The following is a 23,329-nucleotide window of genomic DNA, read 5'->3' as shown; positions in this document are numbered from 1 at the left end:
GTAATCTGCCTTCTGACGTATACCCTTGCTTGCTGATAAACTCCATTCTTATCAGACTCCATTCTTATCTTTGATGCCTGTCCTGCCTTGCAGAACCTGTTTCCCAGAATACTCCCATTTTACAGAGACCATAAACCATGAACCATATACAATCCCCGGAGGGGCTGGCGCCAGTGCTGGCAAGCCTCTGGGTGTAATCTCACCTCCCCCATCCCAGCTCATGGGGAATCCATATTTTGGGGACAAAGGAACTAAGGTTATAAAAGGAAACCTTTGTCCATATTCATCACTCAGAATTTGGAGACTGACTCCGCTGAGTCACAGCACTAGTGCAATCTGCAATAAAGGCTACTTTTCTGAAAATATCCTCTGAGTGCCCGGCTGATAAATCCTCCTGCGCTGCCTGGCAGCTTATCTGCAACAAAACCAGTGGTTGCTAAACTTTTTTGATTATGGATCTTATATATTATTTATTTAAAATTATATTCATATACAAATATAATATGGACACCATGAAACATAAGAAATGGAAATTATAAGATTAAAAAAAGATACAATGTTTTCTACACACCGACTTCCTGAAAGAGGATTAGAGTACTATATACTGTTTTTAAGAAAGGCTGAAGCAATGGGGGGGGCATGTGCTGGGGGGGGGGGCGGGAGCAGGTGGTGAGAGGTCAATGAGGGGAGAAAGGAGACATCTGTAAAACTTTCAACAAAAAAGAATTAAAAAATAAAGGCTGAAGTCAGAGAGATCTGGATTCCAGATTTACCCACCACTCATGCACGGTATTACTTACCACCCCCCCGCCCCAAGAACATTTGAATTGATTTTAAAGAGAGAGGAAGGGGGGGGAGAGAGAGAAAGAAAGAGAGAGAGAGAGAGAGAGAGAGAGAGAGAAAGAGAGAGAGAGAGATCAATGAGAGAGAAACATTGATCTGCTGCCTCCTGCACACCTCCAGCTGGGTGGGGATCAAGCCCGAAACCTGGCATGTGCCCTGACCAGGAATTGAACCGGTGACTTCTTGATGCATGGGTCAACACTCAACCACTGAGCAACGCCGGCCGGGGAGCTATATTACTTTTGATTAGCTACTTAATTTTTCAGAGCCTCAGTTTTTCTATCTGCACAATAAAAATAATGACATAACTCATGGGGTTATTTTGTGGATCATGTAGGAAGATGAATTTAAAAGCCCTGAGATGAGGGCCTGGCACATAGTAGGCGATCAGTACATGCAAGTTCATTTCAACACACTCTTTCTTTTATGGGCAACCTTATTGCACTAGTGTGCCCTGGGACATATTTTTTGGAAATGTTCCAGGTTAGAGTATTTGTTCATTGATTATTTTATCATTTTACTTTTTTAATTGACAAAGACTTATTGACTATCTCATAAGTAATAGGCACAGTGGTAGGTTCAGGGTAACAGCTTGGATGAATATTCTGAAGAACTTTAAAATCATTTTCAATTCAGCAAAAGTTTTAGAGCCTACATGTGGCAGGCACCACGTGCTGCTCCAAGGCAGAAATGATCTCTACATTCACAGAGCTTACAGTTTGAGGCTGTTTTAAATTTTTTTTTTTTTATGAGCTGGGGTCTGCCCACTCCAGGTTTGCACATTTTCAGCAGTTCTTGTCTCATCCTCAGGTAAATAAGAAGCCATTTTCAAGCTCAAAGTCATGGAATGGCAAAATATTAGAAAAGACACAGTATGAGCACATCCCTTGTCTAAACAAAAACCCTTTAATTGCCTTGTATAAAACGAAGGCAATTTACATCACACACAAGCATCTCTATCCCTGTTTATTTCATTCTTGACAATAAATTCCCCTGCCTAGTCATAAAATGTTGACTGCACAGTTTTTCATGTAGCATAAATTGACTCAGACTCTAATCAATTTTCTATTTCTGTGAAAAAATTTTTTAATGTAACAAATGTGTGTGTGTCCTCCATTGCTTGGTAACTGGCAGGTGCATCCCATTAGCATAGCTCTTAAACTGACCAAGCATAACCTGATGGGTGTGGTAGGATCTGACAGCCTGGACTGACAGACCTGCAAAGTGCAATTCTCTGCTGAGCTGTGGGATAAACTGCAGAGGTTTCCATTTCCACACTGGTCTACAAAACCAATTTGCCGTAAATACCTTCAGGAGAGACAATTCTGCCCTGATGCATAGTCTATCCATTTTCAAGAAGCAGGAAATGCTCGTGTTGGGAGGGAGAATTCCGTGATGTTGCTAAACAATGACAAAGTGTGGGAATGAACAACAACAACAACAACAAAATTTGGCCTTTAGAGTTTTGTGTTCTTCTGACAGTGTTCCAGAGGCAAACAGTGAACGTTAGAGAGTGAATATTCTGTTATCTGTTGAAAGACAGATAATGAAAGCTGCGTTGTTCCCTGGGAATGGAGTTGTGAAAATCACACTAATTTGATTTTTCATTTAGTGTGATTATTAGAAATTGCCTCGGTGGGTAGTTTTAAGACAAGAGGTAATGTGTCATAAGTAAGATCTGGATTTGTTTTTAAAATTATTTTTTCTAATTTGAAAAAAATAAGTTTTTCATTTTGCTGTTCACTTTGATATTTTTTTTTACAATATTAGAATAATATTCATACCACACTTTCATTAGGTTGAAAATATATTTCATAAACTTATAATTTATTAAATCTTCTAGACTGAAATAAGATAAATAAAATCAAGAAATTCTGTACTTTCTCTTTGAGAAGGCACCTAAGGACTTATGAACAAAATCAGAAGTATTTGAGAAAACATCAGACTATAAAATTCAGGGAAATCATGACACTGATTATATCAGTAAGGATTAGGTTTAGCCTAATATAACATGACATATAACAAAATTATAGAGGTTTAAGCAAAATAGATTTCTCCTTCATTAACAATAAGTCTGATGGTGGCAATCCTTGACTGGTAATGTTAGTTATCAGGGATTTAAGCTTTTTTCATCTGTTTGCTTCTCCATCCTTAGATCTCCTTGAGATGACTTCTGGAGTTCTAGTCATCTCATTCACATTCTAGGCTTCAGAAAGAAGGAAGGCTGGGGCTCATGTTGCTCTGAAGGAGTTTTCCAGGGGTCAGTATAGTACTCCTAACACTTGTGCTTATATCTGACTGTCCATAAATTAGTCCCATGACCACATTCTGCTTTAAGGGAGGCTGGGATATCTTAGCTGGGTATATTACTACCTCCCCAACCCCCAAGTCAGGTGTGTAGTAACAAAAAAAGGACAGAATATATTGGTCAAACATCTAGTAGGCCCTGTCAGAACTGATATCATTCCCTAAGTCAAGTAGCTTATTTTTTTGCTGTTTTTAATAGATATGTGTGTGTGTGTGTGTGTGTGTGTATGTATGTATGTGTGTGAATACATATATGTGTATAAATATATAACTAAATGTAATACTTATCATTGGTAGAAAGTATAATACTTCTAGATAATGATTATAGCATTAACTATAGACATATGAATAATTTCTAAACCAAATGAAAGTCTTTGACCAGATCATATTTCCCAGATTATGTTTTAAAGACTCATTTGCTCATAAAAATAAAATTGGTAATAATCATTGAAATAATAAGCATAATTTTGCTCTGCTGAGACAGCCACTCGCATAAAGAGAAGAAATGTGCTAATTCAAAATGCCAATGGGTTGGACTGCAGGAGCCCATCAAAACTATTCTTCACACATTTTAGTGCACATTGAAATATATACTTATTTTAAGTGCTGCTTTTTTATATGTGCCAATCTAACTTTTCCCTCGTTAAAGATGCTGAAATAGGAAAAAAAAAAGGAAGGCAGGAGGTACATACTTTCCCACTGAGCAAAAGGTGAGGCAATCCCCTTAGTTCTTAAGGAAGAAAAAACACAGACCACTCAAAGGTTGCCATCCACAGAGCAAGAGGAATCACTTTTCTGAGTGCTTTCTTGTGTGGCCACAATCACCTCTGTCTCCTTGCTCCCCTCTGTGATTGGACTTGATCTTTTAACATTTCTTTGCAACCAGGAGCTAGAAAACACAGCATTTAAGCCTGGTGGGAAATGAGGACTGTTGAGACAGGTTGGACAGTTGTTGAGTTGGAAAGAAAAAGCTGGACCACATCAGAGTGCATGCTATTAAAAGAGTTATGAGCTTACCTGACTGAAAATTACATGAACTTGAAATATGCCTTTACCAAATGCCAGCCTGACAGGAAGCTGCTTTATAGAGGTATCATGTCCTTAAATAGCCAGGTGATTATCAGTGTCCTCGGAGCACTGCTTTCTGCCCTGATTTTCTAATACCCTGGCTCATCCCTAATCACTGCAGAGTGTCACCAGTTTAGAAAAAAAATCTGAAAAGGAAATTAATTTTGACTTCCTTTAACATCCTAGTGAGTTTTCTTTTCAGCTGGGATTGGATCCAGCCTTCTTTCCCACAACGACAAAATGTGGCAGTTAAATGTGGCATGTGAATCCTGGCCTGACACCCTCCCTCCCTTCCCCTTACCCCCATTAAAAAGTAAAAGCAAGTACCATAAAAGAAAGAGGTAGAGAGAGTGGTTGGGGGAAGGAGGAGGAGAAAGAAGAGGGAAGAAAGAGAAAAAAGAAGAAAAGAAGTTAAAAAGGAAAGAAAGAACAAGAGTTTGCTTCCCCAAGGATTCCGACAACAAGCCTGTTATCAACCAGAGCACATCAAGCCCTTCTTGAGTAAAACACAATCATTTAAATATTTATAGAGAGAGGGAATAATGGCGGCGGAATAGACAGACGTGTTCCGAGCCTTGTCCCGGAGCAGAAAGAAAGAACAGCTGAGGGTCGCACAAGGAGTGTTTGTTGGCTGGTTGGGAGACAGCTGAATTCCAGAAGGAGGTGGGGGACTGCTGAACAGGGTTCCCCTGACCTGGCAGCACCAACTGTGGCTGGGTCCCCTCCCGGAACTGCGGGGTTGGACGCGGAGTCTGCGCCATCTTGATCCGGAAAGTGGAGCTTATCTGAAGCCTGAGAATCCACAACGGCGGCACCCCAGGAACAGCTGCGAGCCCCAGAACAACGCTCCCCAACTGGCGCAAGCACACGGGTTCAGAGGAGCTCTACACTCCACCACGGAAAGGTCAGATTTCGCCTGGGATAAGGTGAGGTCTCTGGTCCCGGCGGGAGAGAGGAACGCGCGTTTTGCGGGAGCTGGAGGACCAGGGAAGTCTGTGCCTAGAAAAATCCGTGGCTGTAGGGGCTGGCGTGATCTGTGATTGTGGAAAGGGGTCCTCAGAGCTGCTAAGAGAAGGGCAATCTAAAAAGCAACCCATTTTGATCTGAAGTGCAGGGACACCCTAAGAATTTCAGGCAGTCCAGACTTACGCGCAGCCCCTGCGTTCCCTGGGTGCCTGGGCTTACGCGGAGTCCCGGAGTACGCACAACTGGGCTTTTTCCTCTTGAAATTCTTGCTTCTGATTACTAAGCCCAATACATAGGATCACCCAGTTGGGGACACCCTGGGAGACTGCAGGGGAAGGTTGTTTTTCTGGAACCTGGGGATCGGAGCGGGGAGTGACCATCAGAGAGTCAGCTCTGAGGCAGACCACGCCCACAGGCCGGTGACGAGTGCCACAGAGAAAGAAGGCTCTAACACTGCCTAGAGAGGCCATAGATAGACCCGGAAGTTAATCCAGAAACACTGCCACCCAGGGGCTGAATCACAAATCGACTCTTGTGTAATCAAAAATAAAGGAATACGATAAATTAAGACACACCGCCTGCTTAAAATCAGGACTGGCTTACAACACCGAAGAGCAGTGGATCGCAGGGAACTGCAATACTGTCTGGACTGAGAAACAGGCGTGCCAAACAGAAAAACAGAGGAAGTGAATGACCTTCACTACTTCACATTTTATTTTTACCTTTTATTTTTTTATTTTTTTTTATTTTTTTTTATTTTCATTTTTTGCATCTTTTAATCAAGAAACTTTTTTTTTCTTTTTTCATCACTTGATTTTACCTTTTTAATGATTACATTTTTATTTTCAATCCGTATTATTACTACTGCTATTTTATCTTTTTTTTTTTTTTTTTAAAGTGTCATTTTATTTTCTCTTCATTTTATTTTGGGATTAGGGTTCTACATTCTATTTTTATCTTTCCTTTAGCATCGTTTTACTCTATCTCAACTCTACCTTTAGGCCATCACTCTCTTCCTAACCTCCCCCGTTTCAGTGTCCTGTTTATATTACCCTTTTACTGCTTTAGATTTTCCCTATTCTTTCTGTTTACCCCTTGTTAAAATTTCACCCTACTTACATATCTAATCTCCAATCCTCTGCTCCAAGTCCACATACACCTCTCCCTTCGCTGCCTGAGCTATCCATAAACTTGTCCTTCTCTCTGTCCTTTTGTTGTTGTTTGCTTGAATGTAGATTATATCCAATTTTTATGCTTTTTTGTGAGATTGTTTTGCTTATTCTTCTTTTGTTTATTTTTTTGTTTGTTTTGTGCTTCAGCTGTCCCTTGCCTCACTCCATATTAGTTGGTGTGGTAGTTTGTACTAATCCCCAGGCACTTGTTGCTGGCATTTGCTGGGATTAGTGATTGTTCTATTGGAGTTTTATCCCCAATATATATAGTCTGTTCCCCTTTCTCTCTTAGTCACTTTCTTGTCTCTCTTACTTTTTTTTTTTTTCTCTTTACTTTCCCTTTTCCCAATTTCATTTTCACACTCCTTTTTTCTTTTTTTCTTTCTTTCTCTCTTTCTTTCTTTCTTTCTTTCTTTCTTTCTTTCTTTCTTTCTTTCTTTCTTTCTTTCTTTCTTTCTTTCTTTCTTTCTTTCTTTCTTTCTTTCTTTCCTTTTTCCTCTTCTTCTTTCTCTCCTATCACCTAATTTGCCTTTCTCTGGTGGTCACCTTTATTGGAGGTTATTGATATCGTGAATACTTTCCTGTTCAGTGCCTTGTGAGTTGTACCTGGTAGTGCTATATTTTGTGCCTTTAAATCAACCCAGGAGAGAGAGAACTACATAACCAGACACCCAGAGAAGAGAGACCATGGGGAGACAAAGAAGCAGCCCGCATATGAAAGAAAAGCAGGCATCACCAGAAAAGGAAGTAAACGAAATGGAGGCAAGCAACCTTCCAGAAAAAGAATTCAGAGAAATGGTCATAAGGTGGCTGAAAAGAATGGAAGACAAATTCGACAATATGAGCAAGAACCAAGAGGAAATGAAGAAGAACCAAGAAGAAATGAAAAATGACATCGCTGCCGTAAAGAACTCAATAGAAAGCATCAAGAGTAGACTAGAAGAAGCAGAGGACCGCATCAGTGAGCTAGAAGACAAGATGGAAAAAAATACCCAAGAAAAGCAACTTCTAGAAAAAAAAATTAAAAGGCAGGAGGAGAGTCTAAGGGAACTTTGGGACAACACGAAACAAAACAACATCCGCATAATAGGGGTTCCAGAAGGAAAGGAAGCTGAGCAAGGAATAGAAAACCTCTTTGAAGAAATAATGACAGAAAATTTCCCAGATATAGGGAAGAAAAAACACACACAAATCCAAGAAGCTCACAGAGTCCCAAGCAAAATGAACCCCAAAAGACCGACACCAAGGCACATTATAATTAAATTGGCAAACACCAATGACAAAGTAAGAATCTTAAAAGCAGCAAGAGAGAGACAGAAAGTTACATACAAAGGAACCCCCATCAGACTAGCAACTGATTTCTCAACAGAAACTCATCAGGCCAGAAGGGAATGGAATGAAATATACAAAGTCATGCAAAGGAAGGGTCTGAATCCAAGAATACTGTACCCAGCAAGGCTGTCAATCAAAATTGAAGGTGAAATCAGGAGCTTCACAGACAAAAAAGGACTAAGGGAATTTATTACCACCAAACCAGCAATGCAAGAAATGCTAAAGGGTCTGCTGTAAAAAAAAAAAAAAAAGAAAGAAAGAAAGAAACAGGAAGCGAAGAAGTAACACAGGGGTAAAGAATAGGAATGGCGACAAATAAGTACCTATCAATAATAACTTTAAATGTAAATGGATTAAATGCCCCAATCAAAAGACATAGGGTAACGGATTGGATAAGAAAACACGACCCATATATCTGCTGTCTACAAGAAACCCACCTCAGAAAAAAAGACGCACACAGACTGAGGGTGAAGGGATGGAAAAAGGTTTTCCAGGCAAATGGAACTGAAAAAAAAGCTGGGGTAGCAATACTTATTTCTGACAAATTAGATCTCAAACTGAAGGACATAACAAGAGATAAGGAAGGCCATTTCATAATACTAAAGGGAGCAATCCAACAAGAAGAAATAACTCTGGTAAACATATATGCACCCAATACAGGAGCACCCAAATACATAAAAAAACTCCTGGAGGATATCAAGGGAGAGATTGACAGCAATACAATCATAGTAGGGGACTTTAATACCCCACTATCACCACTGGACAAATCCTCTAAACAAAACATCAGCAAAGAAACATCAATCCTAAATGACTCACTAGACCAGATGGAATTAATTGACATCTTCAGAACATTTCACCCCAAAGCCACAGAATATACATTCTTCTCAAGTGCACATGGGTCATTTTCAAAGATAGACCATATGTTGGGACATAGGCAAAGTCTCTTCAAATTCAAGAAGATAGAAATCATATCAAGCATCTTCTCAGACCACAGTGGCATAAAACTGGAAATCAACTACAATAAAAACAACCCAAAGAAATCAAACACATGGAGACTAAACAGCATGCTATTAAACCATGACTGGGTTACCAGAGAGATCAAAGAAGAAATAAAAAACATCATGACAACAAATGACAATGAAAACACTACAATCCAAAATCTATGGGACACAGCGAAAGCAGTCCTGAGAGGGAAGTTCATAGCTCTACAAGCCTACTGCAAAAAACAAGAAACAGGGGTAATAAATTACCTAACCCAACAACTCAAAGAGTTAGAAAAAGAGCAACAAGAAAAGCCCAGTGTAAGCAGAAGGAAGGAAATAATAAAGATCAGAGCACAGATAAACGACATAGAGACCAAAGAAACAATACAAAAGATCAACAAAACCAAGAGCTGGTTCTTTGAAAGGATAAACAAGATTGATGAACCTCTAGCCAGGCTCACCAAGAAGCAAAGAGAGAGGACCCAAATAAACAAGATCAGAAATGAAAGAGGTGAAATAACAACAGATCCCGCCAAAATACAAAGGATTGTTAAAAAATACTACGAACAACTCTATTCCAACAAACTGGACAACCTGGAGGAAATGGACATATTCCTAGAAAAATATAACCTTCCAAAACTCAATCAGGAAGAATCTAAACATCTCAACATGCCAGTAACTATGGAGGAAATTGAAGCAGTCATCAAAGAGCTTCCAGCAAACAAAAGCCCGGGGCCAGACGGCTTCACAGGAGAGTTCTACCAAACATTCAAGGAAGAACTAAAACCTATCCTCCTCAGACTATTCCAAAAAATTCAAGAGGAAGGAACACTTCCAAGCTCCTTCTATGAAGCCAGCATCACCCTAATACCAAAACCAGATAAAGACAACACAATGAAGGAGAATTACAGGCCAATATCCCTCATGAATGTAGATGCCAAAATCCTCAATAAAATTCTAGCAAATAGGATCCAGCAGTACATCAGAAAGATCATACACCATGACCAAGTAGGATTTATCCCAGGAATGCAAGTATGGTTCAATATCCGCAAATCAATAAATGTGATACATCACATAAACAAATTGAGAGATAAAAATCACATAGTCATATCAATTGATGCAGAAAAAGCATTTGACAAAATCCAACACCCTTTCTTGATAAAAACTCTCAACAAGGTGGGAATAGAAGGATCATACCTCAACATCATAAAAGCTATATATGATAAACCCACAGCTAACATCATACTCAATGGGCAAAAACTAAAACCATTTCCCCTAAGAACAGGAACAAGACAGGGATGCCCACTCTCACCACTCCTGTTCAACATAGTACTGGAAGTATTAGCCACTGCAATTAGACAAGAAGAAGAAATAAAAGGCATCCAAATTGGAAAAGAAGAAGTAAAGCTGTCCTTATTTGCAGATGACATGATATTGTACATAAAAAACCCGAAAGACTCCATCAAAAAACTAACAGACTTAATAAATGAATTCGGCAATGTAGCAGGATACAAAATTAACACCAAGAAATCTATGGCATTTCTATACACCAACAATGAACTTACAGAAAGAGAGACTAAAAAAGCAATCCCATTTTCCATCACACCAAAAAAATTAAGATACTTAGGAATAAACCTAACCAAGGAGGTAAAAGACCTATATGCGGAAAACTACAGGACACTGAAAAAAGAGATAGAGGAAGATGTAAACAGATGGAAGAACATACCATGTTCATGGATTGGTAGAACCAACATCATTAAAATGTCCATACTACCCAAAGCAATCTATAGATTCAATGCACTCCCCATTAAAATACCAACGGCGTATTTCACAGACCTAGAAAGAACTCTCCAAAAATTCATCTGGAATAAAAAAAGACCCCGAATAGCCACAGCAATCCTGAGAAAGAAGAATAAAGTAGGAGGGATCTCAATACCAGATTTCAAGATGTATTACAAAGCCACTGTCCTCAAAACAGCCTGGTACTGGCACAAGAACAGACATATAGATCAATGGAATAGAATAGAGAATCCAGATATCGACCCAAACCAATATGCGCATTTAATATGTGACAAAGGAGGCATGAGCATACAATGGAGTCAAGAAAGTCTCTTCAATAAATGGTGTTGGGAAAATTGGACAGATACATGCAAAAAAATGAAACTAGATCACCAACTTACACCATACACAAAAATAAACTCAAAATGGGTACAGGACTTAAATATAAGACGGGAAACCATAAAAATACTAGAGGAATCCACAGGCAGCAAAATCTCAGACATATGCCAAAAGAACTTTTTCAGTGATACTGCCCCTAGGGCAATGGAAGCCAAACAGAAAATAAACAAATGGGACTACATCAAAATAAAAAGCTTTTGCACAGCAAAAGAAACCATCAACAAAACAACAAGAAACCCCACTGTATGGGAGAACATATTTGCAAATGGTATCACTGATAAAGGTTTAATTTCCAACATCTACAGGCAGCTTATACAACTTAATAAAAGGAAGATAAAGGATCCAATAAAAAAATGGGCAACGGACCTAAATAGAATCTTTTCGAAAGAAGACAGAAGGAAGGCCAAGAGACACATGAAAACATGCTCAAAGTCACTAATTATCCGAGAGATGCAAATCAAAACAACAATGCGATACCATCTAACACCTGTCAGAATGGCTATCATCAACAAATCAACAAACGACAAGTGCTGGCGAGGATGCGGAGAAAAAGGAACCCTCGTGCACTGCTGGTGGGAATGCAGACTGGTGCAGCCACTGTGGAGAACAGTATGGAGTTTCCTCAAAAAACTGAAAATGGAACTCCCATTTGACCCAGTAATCCCACTCCTAGGAATATATCCTAAGAAACCAGAAACACCAATCAGAAAGGATATATGCACCCCTATGTTCATAGCAGCACAATTTACAATAGCTAAGATTTGGAAACAGCCTAGGTGCCCATCAGCAGATGACTGGATCAGAAAACTATGGTACATCTACACAATGGAATACTATGCTGCCGTAAAAAAGAAGGAATTACTACCATTTGTAGGCACTTGGATGGAATTAGAGAACATTATGCTAAGTGAAATAAGCCAGTCAATGAAAGAAAAATACCACATGATCCCACTCATTTGGGGATAATGAAAAACATTATAAACTGATGAACAAAAAGATAGTTACAGAGGCAGTAAAGCATCAAACAGACTGTCAAATTACAGGGGTAAGGTTAGGGAGAGGTGGGGGAAATAAGAGATCAACTGAAGGACTTATATGCATGTATATAAGAGTAACCAACGGATGCAAAACATTGGGGGGTGAGGGCATGTATGGGAGTGGGGTGGGGGTGGGGGGCAATGGTAAGATATGTACACATATAATACCTTAATAAAAATTTGAAAAAAAAAAAAAAAAAAAAAAAGTAAAAGCATTTTCTATGTGACCAGTAATGTGTTAGGCACACTACATAAATTATCTATTTAATTCTCATGAAATCTATAAGGTAGGCTATATTATTAGACTTCTTGAACTTGAACTACAGAGAGACCAAGTGCCTTGCCCAAGATCACGCCCCTGGTTAGTCAGCAGTAGAATGGGGATTTTAACCCAGCTAGACTACTTCCAGGGCTTAGTTCTCAGTAGGTGGTTACACTGCTTTTTTCAAAGGCAGTGTTCCATTGAGACACCAAGGTTGGGAGGATAAGGTAAATTAATTAGGAAATATTTCTAGAAGGGACACAGAGGGCAAGAGATAAGATAAGACATCCTATTCCCCCTTTGTAGTTAAGAAAACAAGAAGAGATTATTCTTGCATAAGAATAGGCAACAGAAAGTCGGAATAAGAAGCACAGAGGTGGAAAGTAAAGCATTTTACAAAGGAAGGCAGCTGGAAGTTTTCAGTTTGTAGTGTTTGTTTGTCTCAGCTCCAGTCATCACTACCAAGATCTCTCCAGAATGAATTCCTCAGTGAACATATCAACAAGGTAGGAAATGTCATAATTATATTTTTTATTATCCCCCAAAGAATACACTAGTATGGTAGATATTGCTATAATTTAAAAGAAAAGTGCTATGTAGCAACCATGACTGCTGATGAAATAAAACAAGCTGGTTTTTCATCCTCTGGTATTAACAAAAATGCAAAGATTAAAAAAAGGGATTTTCAGATATTATTCTGTGCCTGTTCTAAATGTAGTTGTAGTTGGGCAACTGCTCTGCTTATTGGTTGCTCAATGCTTTTCTCTTTTGAGTAAACACATATTCAGCATGTTCTGGACAATCTTCCTGGAAGTCAGATTGGTAACAGCAAATGGTCCAAGAAATGATTTGGGTACCACCTCACACTAACTGATGGAGTAAAGGAAGCATTGTGCCTGTTTGATGCAGAGTTGGTTCTTGTATGGAGCTGACACTTGAGTGGGCATGTTAGTGATTATTATGGAATATTGATATTCCTTGACCTCCAGCTTCTCTGAAGCCTTTGCCTGAGATGCTTGCAAGAGCTTGCACTCTTGCTTGTATGGCAACCTAGAAGCGTGGGAAAATTAATGTCCTGTGGGGCAATCCTCTGTCGAATGGAATCACGAGAAAATGGTTAAATGCTTCTCTCTTTTGTCCCTAGGTCAGACAATTCTCAGACTCATTCTATACATTTCCCATAAGGTCAGACAATTCTAAGACTCAATTTAAAATATGTTTTATTGATTTTTAGAGAGAGAGGAAGGTGGAGGGAAAGATAGAAACATTGATGAGAGAGAAACATCAATTGGCTTGCCTCCTGCTTACCGCCTACTGTGGATTGAGCCCACAACTCAGGCATGTGCCCTGACCAGGAATCTGAACCAGTGATCTCTTGGTGCATAGGCTGGGCCTTAGACTCATTTTAGATAGCTCTTCATAAGATCCCAGTAGAATCAAGCATGATTGCCCAGGGCAGTGGTCGGCAACTCATTAGTCAACAGAACGGCAAACCGCAGTTTGCCGACCACTGGCCCAGGGTAATGTTCTACTCCACATGGGCCTCTGTACTGACTTTTCCATTTTATTCTTTCTAGGCTTTCACTCCACTCCTGTTTCCTGAGATCATATCCAGAATAAACTACTTGGATGCAATTCTTTATTCAAGTCCCACTTTTATGAAGAACCCAGGCTAAGACAGTGACCATTATTAAAGGAGAAAAATTTATGGGCTGAAAGATAATAGGGGGTGTTTGTGTGTGGATGGTATTACTATTTAACATGGTTTTCTTTCCTCTACCAGATCCCTAAATATTGGAATCTTGAAGGGCTTAGTTCGTAGCCTTCTTCTTGTCTTGATCTACAATTTCTCCTTAGACAATCTCTGGCTCTATGGTTTTAACCACCACCTCTATTCTGATGCCTTCCCTAATTGTATCTTTAGTCCTGACCTCTTTCCTGAGTACCAGAATCATTTATTCAATTGTCTACATATCATCTCCATTTGGATATCTAACAGGCATCTTTCCCATCATCTGTACATAGTAAAACTTGTTAGCTCCCAATAATGCCCTGTAAAAATCCTGGTATGCCTTTAATCTTCCTCATGTCACCACCACCTTCTAGCTATAGTTCCAACAAATAAAATAAAAAAAATCTGGATGTTCTCTATTCAGCCCTTTTCACACATTTCCCAGAAAGTTCTGTCAATTCTCTCTCCATCTCCAGACTAGATCTCAAGTTCATCCACTTATTTGCACCTCCACTGCCATCACTCTTGTCTTAAGCAAAATGAACTTTTGTGAGGATCACTGACAAAAGTCTTCTAAAATCAATTTCAATACTGCAGTCAAAATGGTTTAGACAAACAGCTATGCACCACATGCCTCTTTAAAACATTCCAATGGCTTTTTAAGAGACTTAGAAATAAAAGTCTAGAACAGGGGTGGGCAAACTTTTTGACTCGAGGGCCACAATGGGTTCTTAAACTGGACCGGAGGGCCGGAACAAAAGCATGGATGGAGTGTTTGTGTGAACTAATATAAATTCAAAGTAAAGGAGCGGAGGGGAGAGCAAGAGAACCCTCTGCTCCTTCAGCTCCGCAGGCTGGATAGAACAGCCAAACGGGCCGGATCCGGCCCGCGGGCCATAGTTTGCCCACGGCTGGTGCTTTCTTCCCATGCTTCCAAGGCCCTGCTAATGTCAGACAGAATTTTCTGGCTTGCTCCCTTAGGCTCCAGCCATTGTGGCAACTTTTTCATTCTTCCAAAAGCCTCGGTTCTATCTCTCTTCTGGGTCTTCCATTTTTCTAAACCTTCTGCCTGAATACTTGTTTTTTCTGCTTTTCATATGTTACACTCCTTCTTCTTTAGGCCTTGGTACAAATATCTCCTCTTCTGGAGTCATTCTTCTAGTGAGCACCTGTCTAGAATAGTGCCTCCAACCTGTTACTCTATTGCTTCTTGTTTGTTTCCTTCATCATTCTTTTCATAAGTTTATATTGTGCCAAGAGCCATTTTTATTTTCTTTTTACCTTCTCAATTAGGAGATTAAGCTCTATGAGTGTAGGAATCTTGAAAGGATCTGACACATTTGTGGAATATATTAATGGGTAGGCTAATTATTTTGAGAAATTCTTCTGGATGGGTGCATGTAGGCATTTCTTCTTAGCTACCCTAAGACAAAGAGCCTAATGAACATTGTCTAATATTTCCTCTCTCAATAATTCATAAATCTCTGTATCTTGGGAATCCTAATGAGATCAAGAGATGAGAGTAAACATCTTTTTTTTTTTTTTTAAATATACTTTATTGATTTTTTACAGAGAGGAAGGAAGAGGGATAGAGAGTTAGAAACATCGATGAGAGAGAAACATCGATCAGCTGCCTCCTGCACACCTCCTACTGGGGATGTGCCTGCAACCAAGGTACGTGCCCTTGACCGGAATCTAACCTGGGACCCTTCAGTCTGCAGGCCGACGCTCTATCCACTGAGCCAAACCGGTTTTGGCAACATCTTTTTTTTTTTTTTGGTAAAAACGTGAAGACATTCTTATAATTCTTCATTTCTTATTTCCTATGGTAGTCTTGTTTTCAAGTAGGGAGCGAAACTGATGATTCATCCTATAGTAATCAAATTTATTGTGATTACTTGCATTTCAATTTGCTTTTTTCTAAGTAGGATAATTATTTCTGAGAAACAAGAGATTTTTATGGGAAAGAAAAAGACTTCATATCCATCCAGTCTAGGATGCTTTTTCTTATAAAAATTACTTGGCTAATTTATACTATAACTATGCTACACACAGAATAAAATTCCTAGTAATTCTTAGCTTCCCCTTTTCCAGCTATGCTAAGATCCATAGTTTCAATTCCCTTCAAAAACATACATACCCAAAACTTCAATGCCTTTTAGTCCCACATTTTTCTTTATCCCAGTTTCAGTTTTCATATCTGTTACATCAGGGTATGAAACCCAGTTTTTTGATGAGTTAGCAAAGGCTGGATCTGTTTATTGGTGGACCGGGGGCCCAGGGCCCTGTGCTCACCTTGGTAGTCTTATTCTAAAAATTGGTAATAAATATCACTAGTGCCAAAGGGGTAAACTTTGTTTTATATCTTTATGGTAAAAATAAAGATGAAACAAGTCCAGTCCTGAGCTGGTGAAATATTAATACCAATTACTTTTTGTTGTTTTTGAAAATATTTAGACATTCATGCCTGTATACCAAGCCAACATTGCATTTTTAGGCAATTTGCTTCTTAAAGCAATCTTGTACCATTTTATAATTTAGGGTTTCCACACACACTGGATTTTTCCTAAGGAGAGGCACATGGCTATTATTTGTGATTTAGATTCTTTTTTTTTTTTTTAAAAAATATTTTATTGATTTTTTTTTTACAGAGAGGAAGGGAGAGGGATAGTTAGAAACATCGATGAGAGAGAAACATCGATCAGCTGCCTCCTGCACACACCGGGGATGTGCCTGCAACCAAGATACATGCCCTTGACCGGAACTGAACATGTGACCCTTCAGTCTGTAGGCCGACACTCTATCCACTGAGCCAAACTGGTTAGAGCTGTGATTTAGATTCTTGATATATAATAACTACCATAGGCTTTGTTGTTTTTAAACAAAAACAACTGGTCTACACACATTTGCTAATTTTATCCCCAGTTTGCAAAAATGACGTAAAATAATTTGATTTTATGTCTTGCACCCGATTTTCCTTGTCACTCTTTGAGCATTAGAATGACTTTGATATTTTATAATACAGAGATTTTCTGTAGTCTAACCTTAGGGAAAATTCGTTACCTCCTTTGTAATTACTTGATGGTATGAAAAATACCTGCTCAGTGATCAGTCTCATTAATGGATCTTGTGTTTTTCTTTCTTCAATTACAGTTTACACTCAATACCATTTTAAAAAAATCTTCTGTCAACCCCATTTTTTAAAAATATATTTTTATTGATTTCAGAGAGGAAGTGAGAGGAAGAGAGAGATAGAAACATCAATGATGAGAGAGAATCATTGATTGGCTGTGTCCTGCACACCCCCTACTGGGGATCGAGCCCTCAACCCGGCCATGTGCCCTTGATCAGATTTGAACCTGGGACCTTTCAGTCCACAGGCTGATGCTCTATCCATTGAGCCAACTGGCCAGGGCTCAACCCCATTTTTAAAAATTGATTTCAGCGAGGAAGGGAGAGGGAGAGAAATATAGAATCATCATCGATGAGAGAGAATCATTGATCGGCTGCCTTCTGCACGCCCCCTACTGGGGATTGAGCCCACGCAACCTGGGCATGTGCCCTGACAGAGAATCAAACCGTGACCTCCTGGTTTATGGTTTGACACTCAACCCCTGAACCACACTGGCCAGGCACACTCAATACAATTTTGTACCAGTTTCCCGGTACAGCTTAGTGGTCAGACAATCATAAACCCTACAAAGTGCTCCCTGGTTATTCCAACCACCCGCCTGGCACCACACATATTTACCACAATATCATTGATTATATTCCCTATGCTGTGCTTTACATTCCTGTGACTGTTTTGTAACTACCAATTTGTACTTTTTTTTTTTTTATCTCTTCACCTTTTCACCCTGCCCCCCAAACCTCCTCCTTTCTGGAAACCATCAGTCTGTTCTCTGAATCTAGGAGTCTGTTTCAATTTTGTTTATTCTGGTCTTTAGAATAAAGTGAAATCCACATTTAAGTGAAATCATATAGTATTTATCTTTCTCTATGGATTCATTTCACTTAGTATAATACTCTCTATCAGGGGTCCTCAAACTTTTTAAACAGGGGGCCGGTTCACTGTCCCTCAGACCGTTGGAGGGCCGGACTATAGTTAAAAAAAAAACTATGAACAAATTCCTATGTGCACTGTGGGCCTGGGACGAGTCCGCTGCTAAGCAGGACAGGCAGGGGCACCCGGCGGGCCGGATAAATGTCCTCTAAATGTCCTCGGCGGGCCGCATGTGGCCCGTGGGCCGTAGTTTGAGGACCCCTGCTAGGTGATGAATCTTGTCTTGACTGACTTGGAAAGAACCAAGAAAACAATTTGAAGTATTTGATCAATCAGATGCTGTCTTTGACTGCTCTGAGTGGCTTCTGTCCTCTTCACCTCCTTCTGCCTGTGCCCCAGGTTGGATCATCAAATGCCTTACCGTCCGTGCAGAGGAGTCCAGACCTCCCGTAGGGGCACAGGCAGACGATGTCTGTCCCAGATTTGGGAACACAGGTGGCCCCGTTTCTACATGGGTTGTTTTCACCCGTTGCAAACTGGCACAGCTTGCCTGAGTACAGCCTTGGACATGCACAAAACCAGTTTTCACCATCACTGAGAAGACAAAAATAAATTATTTATTCAATCAGAAAACAATCGATCTTTTACACACATATACACATGCACGCATGCACACACGTAAATAAAGTTACAATTACATCTTGTCTAATAAGTGGAATTGTTCTTTGTCCCTTTCTTGGAAGTGGAACTTTTTCTCATCCTTTTCACTTTCTGTGTTATTTAACTTTTAAGTATTTGTAGCTGTATACTTTGCATCGAAAGCAGATTAGCAGCTTTATAGATCGTCTGAAGCCAGGAATTCTATTTTAAGCAACCTATTTTTACTTTTGATGTATCTCATCTCTTATTTCCCACTAGGTGCCTTTTCAGAGCTTCATTAAATATGTGTGGCATTGCCTCAATAAAGTGCTTCAAATATCTATTAAAATAAAACCGTCTTAGAGAATTTTAAGCCTGGTGACAAGCGTCCTCCACAGAGGACACTGGCCTCCAAGAGTGCCCTTGTGGTAATTTGGAAAGGGAATCACAGTGGGGAGCTGTGATGACTATACAATTCTCTGGCTGAAAATACGGCTTGGTGGCCACGAGTGAGCGTGCCTGGGAGAGCTGCGCCCAGGAAAAATCCTCCTCTCACCTGGAAGCCTTCTCTGGGGGGAAAGTGGCCTGAAGTCTGCTGTTCTGCCTCCCTGCACCCATTCCCCTTTGAACCGGAGCCTCAGCTTTCCTAGCAGACCCACCCCTCCATCACTCTCAGCGCAAGCCTGCTGACAGGAGGGGCAGACCCTGAATCTTACTGTCAATCACAGTGATTAATGCAGGATAGGTACAAGGGCCAAGCCAGGCCAAATAGCTTTTTTATTTTTTAAAAATTGGGGTTGCTAAACTGGTAGCTTCTAGTGGCATCTCCTGTCCAGAGAGGAGAGCCTGGCTGAGAGTAATTACTAATACCAATCAACACAAGTATAAGAGGCTGGGAGAGATAGATAATTAATGATATTACTTGGGCACCAGATCTAGCCATTACTTTGCAGTTATATGAGCTGATATATTGTAACCCCCCTTTAAGTTGTGAACCAATTTAAGTTGGGGTTTTGTCACTTGCTGTTAAATGAATTCCATTTAATATTAATGTCCTTTCCTTCCCTTTTTATCTTTCTTCTCATTATCAAGTCCACACACCTTGCCATATATGACCTTCAGGGTTTTATTTTTTCCTGCTTACATCTTATCTTCTAAATATGACTGTGAGCTCTTAAAGGTAGGTGTCAGGAGCATCCCGGAATTAGAAAGCTGGTATATTTTGTCTTTATGACTCAGCCCCCCAAGCTAGTTGTAGATTTTGCCCATGCCATGGGATTTTCTCTTGTCCTCATCATTCTGGTCTTTTGATGCTTTCCTTACATATATTAATCCTCTTAGTCCAAAATAAATTCGCTCGCAGGAAAGTCTCAGATTTTTTCATACTAATGAATACCCGACTTTGAAATCTGAAGAGGTTTCCTTTTCCAAATATATATATTGATTTCAGAGAGGAAGGGAGAGGGATGGAGATAGAAGCATCAATGATGAGAGAGAATCATTGATCAGCTGCCTCCCACATGCTCCCTATTGGGAATCGAGCCTGCAACCCGGGCATGTGCCCTTGACTGGATTTGAACCCAGGACCCTTTAGTCTGCAGGTTAATGCTCTATCCACTGAGCAAACCAGCCAGAGCAAAAAATTTGTATATTTTTTGTTAATCCTCACACAAGGATTTTTTTCCCCCATTGATTTTTTAAAAATACATTTTTATTGATTTTATAGAGGAAGGGAGAGGCAGAGAGAGGTAGAAACATCAATGATGAGAAAGAATCATAGATCAGCGGCCTCCTGCATGCTCCCCACTGGGAATGAGACAACAACTGGGGCATGTGCCCTGACCAGGAATCCAACCGAGACCTCCTGATTCATAGGTCGATGCTGAACCAGAGCCCTGCTGGCCAGGCTCCCCCATTGATTTTTTGAAAGGGTGTAAGGGAGGGAGGGAGGGGAGAGAGAGAAACATCAATGTGAGAGAGACATATCAATTAGTTGCCTCCCGCATGAGCCCCAACTGGGTCTGGGGATCGCTCTTGCAACCCAGGTACATGCCCTTGGCCGGGAATCAAACCTGCGACCCTTCAGTATGTGGGCCAATGCTCTAACCACTGAGGAACCGGCCAGGGACAGAAATATATATTCTTTTTTAAAATATTTTATTTTATTGTTTAAGGTATTACATATAGTAGAACATATATCTCCTTTTTTCCCCCCATAGACCTTCCCCCAGCCTCCCCTACCCCCTGTCACATGCCCTCATCCCACCCCACCCCCCAGTGTCTTGTGTCCATTGGTGTGCTTATATGCATGCATACAAGTCCCTTGGTTGATCTCTTTCCCCCCCTCCCCAACACTCCCCAGCCTTCCTGCTGTAATTTGACAGTCTGTTTGGTGCTTTACTGCCTCTGTGTCTATCTTTTTGTTCATCAGGTTATAATGTTCTTTATTTTCCATAAATGAGTGAGATCATGTGGTATTTTTCTTTCATTGCCTGGCTTATTTCACTTAACATAATGCTCTCCAGGTCCGTCCATGCTGCTGCAAATGGTAAGAATTCCTTTTTTATAGCAGCATAGTATTCCATTGTGTAGATGTACCATAGTTTTCTAACCCACTCATCTGCTGATGGGCACTTAGGCTGTTTCCAAATCTTAGCTATGGTGAATTGTGCTGCTATGAACATAGGGGTGTATATATCCTTTCTGATTGGTGTTTCTAGTTTCTTGGCATATATTCTGAGAAGTGGGATTACTGGGTCAAATGGGAGTTCCGTTTTTAGTTTTTTGAGGAAACTCCATACTGTTCTCCACAGTGGCTGCACAAGTCTGCATTCCCACCAGCAATGCACGAGGGTTCCTTTTTCTCCACATCCATGCCAGCACTTGTCGTTTGTTGATTTGTTGATGATAGCCATTCTGACAGGTGTAAGATGGTACTATATTGTTGTTTTGATTTGCATCTCTCGGATAATTAGTGACTTTGAGCATGTTTTCATATGCCTATTGGCCTTCCTTCTGTCTTCTTTTGAAAAGATTCTATTTAGGTCCGTTGTCCATTTTTTTATTGGATCATTTATCTTCCTTTTATTAAGTTGTATAAGTTCCCTGTAGATGTTGGAGATTAACCCTTTATCAGTGATAACATTTGCAAATATGTTCTCACATACAGTGGGCTTTCTTGTTGTTTTGTTGATGGTTTCTTTTGCTGTACAAAAGCTTTTTATTTTGATGTAGTCCCATTTGTTTATGTTCTCTTTAGTTTCCACTGGCCTAGGAGCTGTATCGGTGAAGAAATTGCTCCGGCATATGTCTGAGATTTCTCTGCCTGTGGATTCCTCTAGTATTTGTATGGTTTCCCATCTTATGTTTAAGTCCTTCATCCATTTTGAGTTTATTTTTGTGTATGGTGTAAGTTGGTGGTCTAGTTTCATTTTTTTTGCATGTATCTGTGCAATTTTCCCAACACCATTTATTGAAGAGACTGTCTTGACTCCATTGAATGTTCATGCCTCCTTTGTCAAATATTAACTGAGCATAGTGGTTTGGGTCGATATCTGGATTCTCTATTCTATTCCATTGGTCTATATGTCTGTTCTTGTGCCAGTACCAAGCTGTTTTGAGAACAGTGTCTTTGTAATACAGCTTGATATCTGGTATTGAGATCCCACCTACTTTGTTCTTCTTTCTCAGGATTGCTGTGGCTATTTGGGGTCTTTTTTTTTATTCCAGATGAATTTTTGGAGAGTTCTTTCCAGGTCTGTGAAATGTGCCGTTGGCATTTTAATGGGGAGTGCATTGAATCTGTAGATTGCTTTGGGTAGTATGGACATTTTGATGATATTGATTCTACCAATCCATGAACATGGTATGTTCTTCCATCTATTTATGTCTTCCTCTATCTCTTTTTTCAGTGTCCTGTAGTTTTCCATGTATAGATCTTTTACCTCCTTAGTTAAGTTTATTCCTAGGTATCTTAATTTTTTTGGTGCGATGGTAAATGGGATTGCTTTTTTAGTCTCTCTTTCTGTAAGTTCACTATTGGTGTATAGAAATGCCATAGATTTCTGGGTGTTAATTTTGTATCCTGCTACATTGCCGAATTCATTTATTAAGTCTAGTAAGTTTTTGATGGAGTCTTTAGGGTTTTCTATGTACAGTATCATGTCATCTGTGAATAAGGATAGTTTTACTTCTTCTTTTCCAATTTGGATGCCTTTTATTTCTTCTTCTTGTGTGATCGCAATGGCTAGTACTTCCAGCACTATATTGAACAGGAGTGGTGAGAGTGGGCATCCCTGTCTTGTTCCTGTTCTTAGGGGAAATGGTTTTAGTTTTTGCCCATTGAGTATGATGATGGCTGTGGGTTTATCATATATGGCTTTTATTATGTTGAGGTATGATCCTTCTATTCCCACCTTGCTGAGAGTTTTTATCAAAAATGGGTGTTGGATTTTGTCAAATGCTTTTTCTGCTTCAATTGATATGACTATGTGATTTTTATCTCTCAATTTATTTATGTTATGTATCACATTTATTGATTTGGGGATATTGTACCATCCTTGCATCCCCGGGATAAATCCTACTTGGTCATGGTGTATGATCTTTCTGATGTACTGCTGGATCCGATTTGCTAGAACTTTGTTGAGGATTTTGGCATCTATGTTCATTAGGGATATTGGCCTGTAAATCTCTTTCACTGTGTTGTCTTTATCTGGTTTTGGTATTAGGGTGATGCTGGCTTCATGGAATGAGCTTGGAAGTGTTCCTTCCTCTTGAATTTTTTGGAATAATCTGAGGAGGATAGGTT

General features: G+C 39.8%; 1 protein-coding gene across 1 annotated transcript in view; it reads right to left on the bottom strand.

Moving 5' to 3' along the window:
* Window positions 1-23,329, bottom strand: part of EYS (eyes shut homolog) — a gene marked incomplete at both ends in the record, with an annotated part of 1,444,019 nt that overhangs the window by 110,589 nt on the left and 1,310,101 nt on the right. The window contains 1 exon segment of the mRNA XM_080665107.1: window positions 18,305-18,477. Within this exon segment, the coding sequence (XP_080521233.1) occupies window positions 18,305-18,477 (173 nt within the window).

This window comes from Plecotus auritus (assembly GCF_963455305.1).
Source record: "Plecotus auritus genome assembly, chromosome: 4".
Lineage (NCBI taxonomy): Eukaryota > Metazoa > Chordata > Mammalia > Chiroptera > Vespertilionidae > Plecotus > Plecotus auritus.
This window is presented reverse-complemented; position numbering and strand designations above follow the sequence as displayed.